At 53.4% G+C, this 13312-nt stretch overlaps 1 protein-coding gene across 1 annotated transcript; it reads left to right on the top strand.

Annotated features, from left to right (window-relative positions):
• On the top strand, positions 1–12095 carry CFAP20 (cilia and flagella associated protein 20). The gene is made up of 6 exons (XM_074839362.1): positions 1–201; positions 7746–7825; positions 8875–8986; positions 9321–9509; positions 10659–10769; positions 11641–12095. The coding sequence occupies exons 1-6, from the start codon at positions 118–120 to the stop codon at positions 11644–11646; spliced, it is 582 nt and encodes a 193-aa protein (XP_074695463.1). The 5' UTR covers positions 1–117; the 3' UTR covers positions 11647–12095.
• Positions 12096–13312: the final 1217 nt, after the last annotated feature.

Raw genomic sequence — 13312 nt, 5'->3', positions numbered from 1 at the left:
AGCGCGCGGCCCGGGCGCGGAGGGATCTGAGGGAGCCGCCGTGTCCTTCCGCACAGCGGCGGCCGCGGCCCCGGCGGCGGGAGAGCAGCGCCCGGCCCGGCCCGCCGCAGCCCCGGCATGTTCAAGAACACGTTCCAGAGCGGGTTCCTCTCGGTGCTGTACAGCATCGGCAGCAAGCCGCTCCAGATCTGGGACAAGAAGGTGAGGTGGGGCCCGGGGAGCCGCGGCGCCGCTCGCTTCAGCCTTCCGGGGTAGGCCCGGGGCTGCGCGGGGCCGCTGTCGTCCCGGTGTGGCGAGACGAGGGGCCGCGGCCCACCGGGGAGCAGCCGGTGAGGCCCGGGTACCCGGGACACTGCTCTCGTTAGGCCGCCGATGCCTGAGCCGCCCGTGCCAGGTCACCGGAACTCCCCCGGGTTTTTTTTTTTTTTTGGAGGGGAATGTGTTGTAAAAGTATTTTCTGCCTTTGCTGAGCAGAAGAGCCCCGCCAGCGGAGCGGGTCAGCCCGGTGTTGGGAGATGCAGCACTGCAAGAGGCTACAAAAACTGTCAAATGCTGGAAATAGGCAGCAGAAAACGCAACGACCCGTGACCACCTACGGCAGCTTCCCCACGGAGGCTGGACGGGGTCCTTCTCTTGTGTGTGACCCATTTTTTAAACAAGCTTGCTAAAGGTATTTAAAGGTAGGCGGTGTGGCGGCTTCTAGGGTGTATAGGAAGTCCTGAACGTTTCATCTGTTTGTTTTCCTTCCTGTCTGTTTCTAGAGCGGTTCTGATGAGGGTCCCCCGCCTTCTCCCGGGCATCTTGCATCAGAGAGCCCTGATCAGGAAGTCTGGAGGTGTTGAGACCTGCTGCTTCTTCCCCTGCACCAACCACCCATGGTTGTGTTGCTACCTAAAAGTGATTCTGCAAAACACTTGTACTCTCTTGAGAGCAGGCTCTCCTCTCTGAGGATACAACGTGTATTCAGTTACTTGTGCTTGAACCGAACCTGAACTTCTCGTGGTTTCAGCAGGAATGAAAGCCTTTAAGGCAGTATCCTCAGTGGGCTCGCGTGAGCATTTACAAGCCATGGGATGGGGACAGGCAGTGCAGACCCATCCTGTTTCCCACCAATGGGCTACCCATGCAGCCCTGCAGTAGCCTGGCTGTGTGCGTGTGCCTGCGTTAGGGCCTTTGCACAAATATTTGTGACTTTAAAAAAGCGTATTTGGAGGTGTGAGAATGGTGTGCGTTAAAGACTTGTAGACAAAGGGATGTAGTGTGCTTCCAGACTGGATAAAGCCATGAGCAATCTGGGCTGACCCTGCTTGGACAGAGACCTCCTGCAGTACCTTCCAAGGGGAATTGTCCTGTGCAGGGTGATACCATTGCGATCATGCAGCTCATGGGGTGGTGTCATGGTTTGAGCCCAGAGAGCAACTGAGCGCTGTGCAGCCGTTCACTCAGCAGTGGGAAGGAGAAAAGTGAGTCAAAAGGCTCAGGAATGGAGATAAGGACAGAGAGGGGTGGCTCACCTATTAAGTGACATGCAAAAGACAGGCTTGTTAGGGGAAGAAAAAAGGATGTCACTTTAATTCAAAACAGGATAACGACACTTAAGAGACAGAATGGGACAGTGAAAAGTGTTACCATACCTCAAAAACACCTCCCCCACCCCTCCCTTTTTCCCAGGCTCAGTTTTGTTCCTGATTTCTCTACCTCCCCAGCAGCCCAGGGGCAGGGGATGGGGGTGCAGTCAGTTCACTGCTTCTTCCTCCAAGGTGGGGGAAAGCACTGTTTTGCATTCCCTCACCCTGCTCCACGGGGTCCCTCTCACGGGAAACAGTCCTCTGCAAACTCTCTCCAGCATGAGTCCTCCCCACGGGATGCATTCTTCCTGAGATGCTCCGGCGTGGGTGACCCCCACGTGTTGCAGTCCTCTCAGCACCGAACTATAACAGCAGGGGCTGCTTCTTCCTGCAGAGTCCCAGGGGTCCTCCACAGGCTGCAGGCGAGTCTCTCTGCTCCTCTGGGTCCTCCGTGGGTGGTGGGGGGTGGTCCTGCCCTCTCACCACAGGATACGGGGGGGGATACATGCTCCAGCGCACATCTCCCCCTTCCTCCTTCCTTCCACTGACCTCAGTGTTTGCACAGGTGTCCTTCTCATAACTCATCCTCCAACTGCCCCCCCACCCCCTCAGGTTCCCCTTCTTAAATATGTTATCACAGAGGTGCAGCCACTGTCGCTAATTGGCGTGGCCTTGGCCAGAGGTGGGTCTGATGTGGAGCAGGGGGAGCTTTTGATAAGTTTCTCACAGGGGCCACCACTGTAGCCCCCTCCCCTGCTACCAACCTCCCACACATACACCCCCAAACCCAGCACAGGTGGGCAGCAGGAGCTCTGCTTGCAGGGTGAACATAAGTGGTGGTCCATGTGAGTGCAATACTTGCTGGATTGGCCAGAAAAGTCTGATGAAAAATTAGCGCTGCTGTCCCCAAGAACAGCAGCTGGGTGTGCAGGCCAGCTGTAGGGCTTGCGTGTGGCTGGGCTTCCCTGGCACTGCCCGGCCCTGCGTCCTTGTGAGCGGCAGGGCTGTGCGTGCTGCTCTTCCTCGCTCGGCAGTCTGTCTGTCCTGAGGAAGTGCGGGCAGCTTGACTGAGCTTGTTGTGAGGAAGGCCCTGCTCACAAAGGTGTGGTGGGAAAGCAGAGTGGGTTTTCTGACTTCTCTGCCTGTGGATTGCATGGCTTGCTGCTTCACCTCATTTTCCATTTAAAAGGAGTTGGGGTGGTGGGTTTGTAACAGCTTTGGCATTCCTGATCCAACACCTGTGGTGTGTTCACAGCACAGGCCAAGGGCAGCACTTTGGGCATCTTTCTGCCTTGGAGCTGGGAAAGAGGAGTCCCTCAGGTCTTTACTCCAGTGTACATGGGTGTCATCTCCCCTGCTCAGCCCTTTCAGAAAATCCTGCTTGTGCTGCTGACTCACGTGTTGGGCGATGCGAGACTGTGTGAACTTACAGCATGGGGAAGTGCCACTGATGGTTTGGGTGCTGTGGCCTGCTGCAGACAGGGAGCTGGGTGCTGAGCTGCTGCTGAAGCCTCTGGCTCGACGCAAGACTCTGCCGGGTCGGCTGGCATCTGGCTTGGGCAGCACATGCGTGAAGTCAGTGAATGTCCAGAAACAGTGAGGGATTCATAGCTGTCCTAATGTAGACTCCCTTATCTTTCCAAAAAGTACCAGCAGTGATTTCTTTTAGATCTTGGGGAATCTGAAGCTTTTTTTGCCATTTCTTATTCAGCCCTAGTAGGAGGTGCACTGCTTGTGCTGATGGAGACAGTATGAAGTAGAGGCTTCTTCATTTGATATAGGTGTAGAAATGGGGCACTGGAAGCCTTTCCTCGTTGTGAGCATTTGTAACCTACCTCTGAGTATGAGGGTACAGTCCTTCCCTTCTCTCCCTTCTCCCTCAGGGACTGCGGGTAAACTCTGGGCAGGCCTTGGCAGCAAACCCTGCCAAGCCCAATCTGTCCTGGCCACCAGCAATCCTGTCCTGGGGGACTCTGGCAGGACTGAAGTGTCCAGACCTTGGGAGGAGCACGGTGACTGTCCCACCATCTGCTGCCTCCTTCAGCCTCATCTGCAGAGAGCTGGTAACTGCTAGGCTGTGCTCGTTTCTCCTGCCTTCCAGGGCTGTGTGTGCCTGGTTTGGAGACCGGTTTGCAAGGTGTTTTCTGTTTGCCTTTCAGCACTTTGTTGTTCAGAGTCCTCTGTTTATTCCTGCGGTGTCCTGCCACCATGGTTCCCCTGCCAACGTGTGGAGACATGCTGACCAGTCTCCGGGGGACTCGCTGAGACTTTCCTGCAGAGCAAATGGGAACGGTTCAATGAAACTTTTCAAACCCATTGATCCTCTTTCTAATTTCTCCATATTCCTTCTGCTGGCACATCGATGCAGAATATTGTTAGCAATTTCAAATGCTGTTGGGAGGATGCAAGGTCAGCTAGCATTCAATACCCATCTGAATGTCAAACGGTGCTCTGCTGCCAGGGTGCAGATAGCAGTTTCCAGGATGAGCGTGGCCAGGATCAAGTCCCTGCGATCGCTGTGGCAGAGTCCTCTCTTGCAGCCTTTCTCTGACTTGTTAGTTCTCTCTCACAGCATCCTTGTCCAGGCTGCCCCAGATCTCTGCATCCCAAACCCAGCAGTCGGTGCTGCTGACTCCTCCTCCCCAAACCTGCGCACCAGGCGCTGCAACAGAGCCAGGTTGCCTCTTGTTTCACCCCCTCTCCCTTCCTGGGGGAGGAGGGAGGTGGCACAAGGGCCTCATGCCTGTTCTGGACCCACTGCTGGCCTGTCGCGAGGCGAGGGCCTACCATGCCTGTGGCAGTCTGGGCAGTGGCCCGGCTGTGTTTCAGCTTGCTGCTGCTGGCACAAGCCCATCGCCTGACGATGGGGCGGCCATCAACAATGCGGGAGCAAGCCTCCAGAGGTCGGCCTCGGACCGTGGCGGGTGGGTGGCTGGGTCTGGGGAGGATTGCTCCTTGCTGCTTTTCCTCTGGTCTTTGTTACGTTTGACTGGTGTTGCTTGTAGCAACAGCAGCCTCAAGAAATATGTATGTTCAGACACAACTGACTGTGAAGCTGCTGCTCCCTCCAAACCCTGTGAGATTTGAGGTTTGCATTTGCAAAAAAAGCTCTTCCAGTTTGTCTTTAGACAGCAGGTAGCTTCCCAGTTGTCCTGATTCAGAGGATATTAGGCATTTGAAGAGCTTCTGTTTTCTAAGAGGGCTATTACCCTTTTTTCCAGCTTCAAAAATCCACCTTCTTAGGCTTAAAATGACTAGAAAATATTGGCCAGGTAGAAGCATGGAGTGCTTTGTTTAGATTTCTAAAATTTTCTGAAATCTTCTCTTTCTGAGCTTCCGTGAGGTAGGAGAAAGCCCCTGAAGACTGGGAGCTCTTGCTGAGTAGCCACTGTGAGCACAGCAGGACAGTCCCTGCCACCCTGCGCTGCACGGAGCTGGTGGCTATGCCTGATGGAGCCGGAGGTTGCCTCTTGGTGCAGGCTCGTTGGGAAGGGACCCCCAGAGCTGGCGGGGGAAGAGAAGTGCTCCTCTGGCTGTGACCAAAACATGTCCTCCATCAGGGAGGTGGTCCCCGAGGCAGGCGGGAAGCGAGCTCAGCCTCTGGCAGGGAGCCAGGCTCTGGAGAGGGGCTGAGCTGGGGCATTTGGCACCACCGAGTCACAGAATCATCTCAGTTGGAAAAGCCCTTGAAGCTCCTCCAGTCCAACCATGAACCTCACACTGACCGTTCCCAACTCCACCAGATCCCTCAGTGCTGGGTCAACCCGACTCTTCAACCCCTCCAGGGATGGGGACTCCCCCCCTGCCCTGGGCAGCCCATTCCAACGCCCAACAACCCCTTCTGCAAAGAAATCCTTCCTAAGAGCCAGTCTGACCCTGCCCTGGCACAGCTTGAGGCCATTACCTCTTGTCCTGGTGCTGGGTCCTTGGCTCAAGAGACTCATCCCCCCTCTCTGCACCCTCCTTTCAGGGAGTTGCAGAGGGCCATGAGGTCTCCCCTCAGCCTCCTCTTCTCCAGACTAAACCCCCCCAGTTCCCTCAGCCGCTCCCCATCACACCTGTGCTCCAGACCCTGCACCAGCTCCGTTGCCCTTCTCTGGACACGCTCGAGTCATTCAATGGCCTTTTTGGAGTGAGGGGCCCAAAACCGAGTCCCAGAGGGCAGTGCTTTGAGCCCTGCTGGCCCTGAGTGCTTCTGGTGCCGTTCAGCCTCAGCTTAACCCAAATGACCAGGGCATGTGGACTTCTGATCCAGCTGGTGCTGGATGTTGTGCTCCTCGTGTCTGTGTGTCTGTCCTAGCACTGGCTGCAGGCACGTGTGGACAGCCTGGCTTTTGTGCGGAAGGGCACCTGCACGACCTGGCCACCATCTCCCTGCAGCTGAGCAGTAGCGCAGGTCGCAAAAACTTATACCAAACTAGGTAGGACTGGGAGGAAGGGCTCTGCCGCAGTCTGGCCCTGTTTTGTACTTATCTCCTCTCTTTTCTGCTGTCTTTCATCCTGTTTCTGGCAATGCTGAGGAAGAAGAGTTGCTTCTTTTCATTGTCCCTGTAATCTGGGGAAGGAAAGCGTTCACAGGCTAAGGAAGGGGACCTGGTGCAGATAGAAACACTGCTGCCTAATTGGTTTAAAACATGTTTAGCTGTTTTCTCTGTTACTGTCTTCTCCAGAGAAGTCCAAAGCTGAACCTTCTCCCCTCTGCAGAGCTGTAAGCTCCCCTCAGTGAAAGCTGTCTTATGTGGCATGGAGGCAGGCTTTGTTGTGCACTACTGTCACCTGCTTAGGCAGGGTTATTTCCCAGTGTTAAGTCTGCATGCTCTACCCCCGTGGCTTCCAGGATTTAATTTCCCATATGCCAGTTGCTGCTTCAAATACAGAGGCACATGGGGCTTCTGCTGGGCTGGTGATTTAAAAAAAAAAAAAAAGGGCAAAAAGGCAAGCAACTCATCCAGACCTCGTGCAGTTGGTATCTCCTGAGCAGACTATAAATCTGTGTGAGTTGCATTTGATGCAAAGGTTATCCTGTAAGGATTCTCTCTCTGAGCTTAGTGTTTTCTGGAAGTATCTGTGTGGGCTTGAAGCAGAGTTAAGAGCAGCCTGGCAGGACAAGCTGCCCTCTCGTGCTTAGCAGCAGCAGCTGGGTGATCCAGGCTGAGGTTTCTTGAAAATGCTTAGTGTAGAGACAGGCCAGGGGGGTGGGCTGCTCTCAGGGCTTATCTCTTTCTTACAGCAAATGGAAACATCACCCAGGTAGGTCCTTCTGAAGAAATGAACTTTGAAGATTAATTGCTAAACCTGTAAATCATTTTGTAGCTCATGACTGGAACCATCCCATTAGAAGCTTAATGTATCCTATACATCAGCAGTGGTGATAGGTGCTAAAGAAATGAATTCATGGAGCCGGAAGGAGCATTGCAGTTTGCTGATCTAGCACTGGGGAAGAGCAGAGGGCTTAATTAGCAAAAGTGCCTTTTAAATGGAAGATAAATTTGATGGCAAGTGAGCTGCTTCATTAAAAAAATAAATCCTCAGACCCTGGGATTCAGCCATGTTACTTGTGGAGAAAAATTAATTTGTGTTGGCTCCTAGTTCCGGCCCTGGCCTCCCTAAGCTCTGTGGGGAGCTGGCTGCATCCAAGTAGCCAAATCCCCGTGCCCCTCAGCAGAGCAGATGACGGCTCCGCGCTTGCGTGCGCTTCAGTTGTGAAGGATTTTAACCAAGTTTTTCCACAGAGACAGTTGGCCATGCCCAGCAGTAGAGACTAAGAGCCCTTGGGTGACCAGTGGCGGGCTGGTGGCTCCCTTTGCTTGCCCCCGTATTGCTCCTTTACCCCTTATCCCACTCTAGTTTGATCTCGCTCTGACACTTTTGTGTTTGTTTATTTGGGCCTCTAACATGAGGCTTGAGTCACTTGTGTTCACTGTAGCATATTTTGATAGATCGAAGTCTTGCACTCGGTGTCTGTGCAGCATGCTGGGCCATAAACTCTTGCTTGGAGTCCTGGCACTCTGGGGTCGTGATCAAAGCCTTGGAAACAGCAATGGTGCAGGACAATAGGAGCCAAATGAATGTAGATGGGTCCTCCTGGGATCTTTTCCCTCCTCTCAATGGAGCTGTGGGTGTCTCTTGTTTCCCTCTCAAGTAATGTCTGTGCTGTCTGCCCCACTTTTCTTCCAGGTGCGCAATGGCCACATCAAGCGAATCACTGACAATGACATTCAGTCGCTGGTGCTGGAGATCGAAGGAACTAATGTCAGGTAGGAGAAGGCATCTTCTGCACTGATGTGCCCTGGGGGCTGGGCCCTCTCCTTCAGACTCTACTGCAATCTCTTTGTCAGTAAATTGAAGAATACGATCTGGGGTCAGATCACTGATACCCCTCTGTGGCACTGTACTGTGCCTTTCCCTGGATGTGCTTGTAGAGCTCTTGGTCATCCTCAGTGGGGCTAAAGGATAAAAAAATAAAAATAAAGTCCCATTATTTTTCCATCACTTGAAGAAAAAAGCTGTATTTGATACACGGTCCCCAGGCAGTGCCACCAATTACTGAGAAATCAGCACTCTGTCTTCTGCATCTTTTACTGTCTTAGGCCTGCTCTGCTGCCCTCCCCACATGACAGCTTCTCTCTCGACAGCAGGAAGATCAAAGGGAGATTTATGAGGGGAGTTGCTTATGGTGCTTCACTTAGCAACCCCGTCTCTATCGACCGGGGAGAGAGACGCCAGCTCCATGAGCGGGTTCCGAGTCTCCAAGGCTTCTCCAGGGTGATTCAGAGCAGGGCGCTCCTTATAAGGGCAGCGGAGCCTCCTCTCCTGCAGACAGGCTGAGCCAACGCTTCTCTTCCTCCCAAGATGTGTTGATATAGAACTTGCCAGGCGTGACGTGTACTTCTAGGGCTCACGACCTCTGTTTTCCCCACCGTATAGAGCACGCAGGGCCTCTGCTGTGCTCTGAAGGGCTCTACCTGTTCAGTCAAGGGTAGGAGGAGGTTGTGTTATGAAACAGCACTGACGTGGCTTTGAAATTGGGGAGGTGAAGCTTTCCAGGAAGGTGTTTCATGCACTGGGTGAGAAAAGTGGGATTTGAAATGCATCCTTTGGGCCTTTTATCTTGTTGTTCCTGCAGCTACCTCTGAAACTCTCTCTCCTGTTATGGGAAGCCCTGGCTGTTGCTGAGACCTTACGATCACAGCTATCTTTTTCTGTCTGTCCTCCAAGACTGCGTTGGGTCAAGGGAGAGGCTTGGGACTTGGGCTGTGCGCTTTCTGCTACGTGAGATCCTAAAGCGTTTTTCTGTCCCTCTCAGTACCACGTACATCACGTGCCCTGCTGACCCAAAGAAGACCCTGGGCATCAAACTACCTTTCCTAGTGATGATCATCAAGAACCTGAAGAAATACTTCACTTTTGAAGTGCAGGTGAGAAGCGTGCAGCGGGGAGGCCCCTCCAGGGGCTGGTGCAAAAGGTGCCAGTGAGCCTGCAGTCTTGTTGGAACTTGTCCCAAGCAGTGAGTGGTCCTCAAAACAGTTTTGCTTTCTTGGCCATGTGTTGTGTCAGGTCTTCTGCTGCGGGGACATCAGTCAGCACACAAGCACATCGTTGCTATTCCTGAAAATGGGTGTTTCCTGTGTTAAAAATACTTCTGCTGTGCAATGGAGGGGTGGGAGTAGGAGAGCCCTCTCTGAGATGGAACAGCTGCTGTCTCGGGGAGCTGGGGGCCGCTGGGTCAGCAGCCTGCCTTCCTTGCCCCAGGTGCTGGATGATAAGAACGTACGCCGGCGGTTCCGGGCGAGTAACTACCAGAGCACGACTAGGGTGAAGCCCTTCATCTGCACCATGCCCATGCGGCTGGACGATGGCTGGAACCAAATCCAGTTCAACCTGTCGGACTTCACACGCCGGGCTTATGGGACAAATTACATTGAGACCCTGAGAGTTCAGGTAAGAAGCAAGGCAGGTCCTGCCTGCAAAAACCAGTGGCTGGTAATCTTCCTGCTGGCTGGGACAGCCTTGCTGTAAATTGGGAATCCGGGTTTAGCTGTGACTGGTTCTTTTGCCAGTGCTGCTCTTTGCAGAGCACTGCGGGAAGAGAGCAAAGGCCCGACTGAGGCAGCAGAGCTCTTGGTGCTGCCTCACTTCACTGGACTAGGCTGAGATGAAGGAGCCCATTTCCATCTTGTTTCTCTTGCTGGCTCTTGGTTAGGGTAAGAGTTGCAGTCCACCTAAAGTTCCCTGCGGCATGCCACGGGATGGAGGTCTGCTGGGAGTTAGCCCTGTGCTGCCTCACTGTGCGGATACGCCAGGCAGCAACTGGCCAGCTGGGAGCCTGGCTGGTAACGACCCAGGGTGTTATGGTCCATACTTATCCCTGGTCAAGCTTGTTTCCAGTGCAGGTGGAGTGACCCTACCTTCACTGAGCCCCTCAGAGCAGAGCTGACGCAGTGTTTGTTCCTGCTGAGGCCATGAAACTTTTTCCATGTGCTAGGGATTCATGTTCGCCGTGGCCAGTGGCACGTGTTGTTTTGAGGAGTGCCTGTGTGTGGAGCATGCCTGTTCCTCAGTACAACGGGACTGCTGCCGGTCCTTCTGTGGCTGTCCTGAGATGAGCAGGCAGGCAGGTGGGAAACATCTGCCTTCTCACATACCTGCGACTCCTTCGCTGCCACCTGACAGCAGAGGCAGCGCAGACTGGACAGTCTCATTCCTGACCTCAGGGAGGCACTGAAGAGGGAGTGTTAAAAATGCAGCAAGCTGAGGCTGAGAGTGTTCTGGGAAATGCTGATACCAGTGGAGAAGCAGAGGTAGGTTCATAGCAAAGAACTCTCTAAGCAACTAAGGCAGATCTCAATTAGCAGACAGGGCAGAGCCTGGCCAATCCCTTGAGTCAGCTTGCATCACTGGAGAGAGCATCTAACCCAAAGTAGAGGGCATGGGCCAGCGTTTCTTCTCTGATGCCCTGTCAGACTTGGAGAGAGGCAGTGAGGTCTCTTCTTCAGCTGCTGAGCCAAGGAATCCAGGCTGCTGCATGACAGTGAAGCTGGAGGTGGAAAGAGCATATGGAAAATGGACTGACTCTTTGTTTTGACTCAGATCCACGCCAACTGTCGCATCCGGCGGGTGTACTTCTCCGACCGTCTCTACTCAGAGGATGAGCTCCCAGCTGAGTTCAAGCTGTATCTGCCCGTCCAGAACAAGGCCAAGGTGAGGAAGCTGTGGGCAAGGAGGGTGGAGCGGCAGCTGGGCCAGGCTGGCATTCCTCTTCCTCCTCCTGCTGCCTTCATGATCCAGAGCTGCTTCTGGCAGCAAAGCTCTTCCCAGCTTTGGCCGCCAGCCAGGGAGCACCCTCACAGTTGCCAGGGGGAGCAGTCTGTCAGGGACACCTTGCTGGGTGGCTTTCCTGCCAAAACATGTGGAAGTTGTCATTCCCATCTAGGAGCAGGGTGAGCTGCTCCCCACGTCCTTCCTGTTCCTATTGAATAACTCGAGGCAGGCTGGCAGCCTCCCGGCATCCCTCCGGAGCTTTCACCCATGGCTCAGCACAGTGGCTTTGCTCTCAGAGCTACCTGCAGTTCTGCACTTGTCTTCCGAGAGAGATGCTGTTTGTGTTCCTCTAGCCCAAATTTACTCCCTTCTGATCTCTTCCCTGCCCAGTGCAAGCAGTGGTGCTGTGAGGTGGGAAGGGGTTAGGCAGGGTTGTAGCTGCCCGACAGGAAGAGATGCCAAGCTCTGCTCTTATGGTGATGGGAGAGGAGTCCCTGGCATGTTGGCAGCAGCCTTGAGGCTTGTGAGGAAGCACCTTCTCTGCCAGGGCCAGCCTGTCTCAGTGCAGATGCTTCTTTTAGCAGAGAAGATTCTTGGGCAAAATTTCAAGGAGCTGAGGGAGGATGTTGGATGCTGATCTTAGTGGGAGGTAGAAGGCAGTGTTAACTGCAGGCAACAGGAACCTGTCGCTGCCTTCTGGGCTGTAGCAGCCTCCTGGGGGTGTCTGGGGAATGCTTTGAGCCCTCTCAGTACAGTTGTCTCGGTACTGCTGAGTAATAAGTGTCTCCTTTGTTCTCCTTGCTCTGTCCAGCAATAACACCACCTTGGGAAGAGATGCAAGAAGTGTTTGGGGTCAGTAGGAAAACAAAAGCAGGTGGAAGAGAAAGCCCTGCTGAGACCAAGTTTTAGATCAGCTCACCCGATTCATCTGGTATCCCTCTGTGGACAGGACACAATTAACCGTGTAACAGGCCTGGGACTATGTTGTTGGTGTGTGAGTTGTGCAGAATCAGTTCTAGCTCTTCCTGAAGTGCTGAGCCCGAGCGCTGCGGGCGGCCTGGTACCTGATCTGGTGTTGCACAGAGGGGTTGCTCAAAGTGGCCACTGTGCTCCCAAGAGGGGATGCAGTAGCAGTTACCAGGTTAAGTGTGCCCTCTTGAAGATACCAATTTTATCTTTTCTTTCCTTGTTTTCTGTCTCTTATTTTATATATGCTCTAAATATGGATGTAATACTCTTGGAAAGTTATTAAACATTTGACTCTAAGTCTGCTTCTGGCTTCTTCCTCCTTTGATGGATCCTTTAACTTGCACATGTTAATGCTTCAGAAAGTGACAAACAATTTCTTTAGGAACCAGAATTTGCCTCTGAATTTGACTTTGACTGGCAGCCTCACTGTTTAAGGGAACAATGGCAATCTGGAGAGAGGAAAAATAGTAATGTTTCCATAGAGGAGACAGGATCTGTCTCTAGTCCGTGAGGTTTGTGGTACTCTACCTGTGACAAAAACTCATGCTATTCCCTTCTAGTATGTGGAAATGGGTTTTTCATTCCCTTCTTTCTCGAAGCCCCTTTCCCAGCAGTGACAAATTGGCCCTACCTGTCTGTTAGGGCACAGCTCTCTTGGCTGTGTGGTTAAACAACTCCCTCGGCTCTCAGGCCTTTAGCAGCTACTTATAGCAAGAGGCACACAATAGTCTTCCAGCTGCCAAATTGTCCCTTTCCCCAGGGATCAAAGGGGAGGTTTAGCAAAGCAGCATAACAGGAGCTGAAGGCTTTTCCTGTGCTGAAGCTGCCCTTCCCTGCCTCAATCTCCTTTTGTTGTGGAAAGGCTTGTGGAGGGGAGGCCGCAGACCTCCACCACTAACAGAGGCTGGCAGTAGCTGATGCCTTTCCTCCCTGGGGCCAAGCCCCCCACAGCTACTCGGGTGGGTGGGTACCTAAGATGGGTGCTGACCACCCTTCCCTGGCGTCAGGCTGTGCAGTGAATTTGGGAGACTTCACTTTCATTATTGTGCTGTAAAATAAAGCCGGCCTCTCCCGGGAGGAGGAGAGCCTGGTGGGGCACATCTGTCAGGGATTCTGGGTCTGATCTTGGCCACTGACTCACCGCCTGGTTTAAAGGTTTGGCACGTCTGTGCTCCCTTGTGGTCAGCAGCTCCTCTGTAGGGACCCCCCTTCACCTCTGTGGCAAGCTCTCAGGACGCTCTAATGCAGCTGCCTTACTTGTGAAAGGGCTCAAACCAACGATTTTCTGATTAAGACTAAACTGTGATGCAGGAAAGTTTTACTTGTGTTTCCCAAGGACTCCTCAGCTGTTTTCCCTCGGCCTCTTTGTCTGTCTAGACAAAAGTAAAATGCTCCCTGTATAACTCACTGAGGGCAGACTCAGAGCCTTCAGTGGGCTCTTGGGCAAACCAAGATATGGGGAACTCGAACAAAAGGACCCAGAGATACCATCTAGGGAGGATGATCTCGCTGAT

This window comes from Strix aluco, chromosome 14 (genome assembly GCF_031877795.1).
Source record: "Strix aluco isolate bStrAlu1 chromosome 14, bStrAlu1.hap1, whole genome shotgun sequence".
NCBI lineage: Eukaryota > Metazoa > Chordata > Aves > Strigiformes > Strigidae > Strix > Strix aluco.
This window is presented reverse-complemented; position numbering and strand designations above follow the sequence as displayed.

Bases quoted from the DNA above. Each gene is read 5' to 3' on its own strand.
- CFAP20 (XM_074839362.1), top strand. From the start codon at position 118: ATGTTCAAGAACACGTTCCAGAGCGGGTTCCTCTCGGTGCTGTACAGC. The intron at 202-7,745 runs GTGAGGTGGGGC...CTTTTCTTCCAG, and splicing joins TCCAGATCTGGGACAAGAAG to GTGCGCAATGGCCACATCAA. The intron at 8,987-9,320 runs GTGAGAAGCGTG...TCCTTGCCCCAG, and splicing joins ACTTCACTTTTGAAGTGCAG to GTGCTGGATGATAAGAACGT.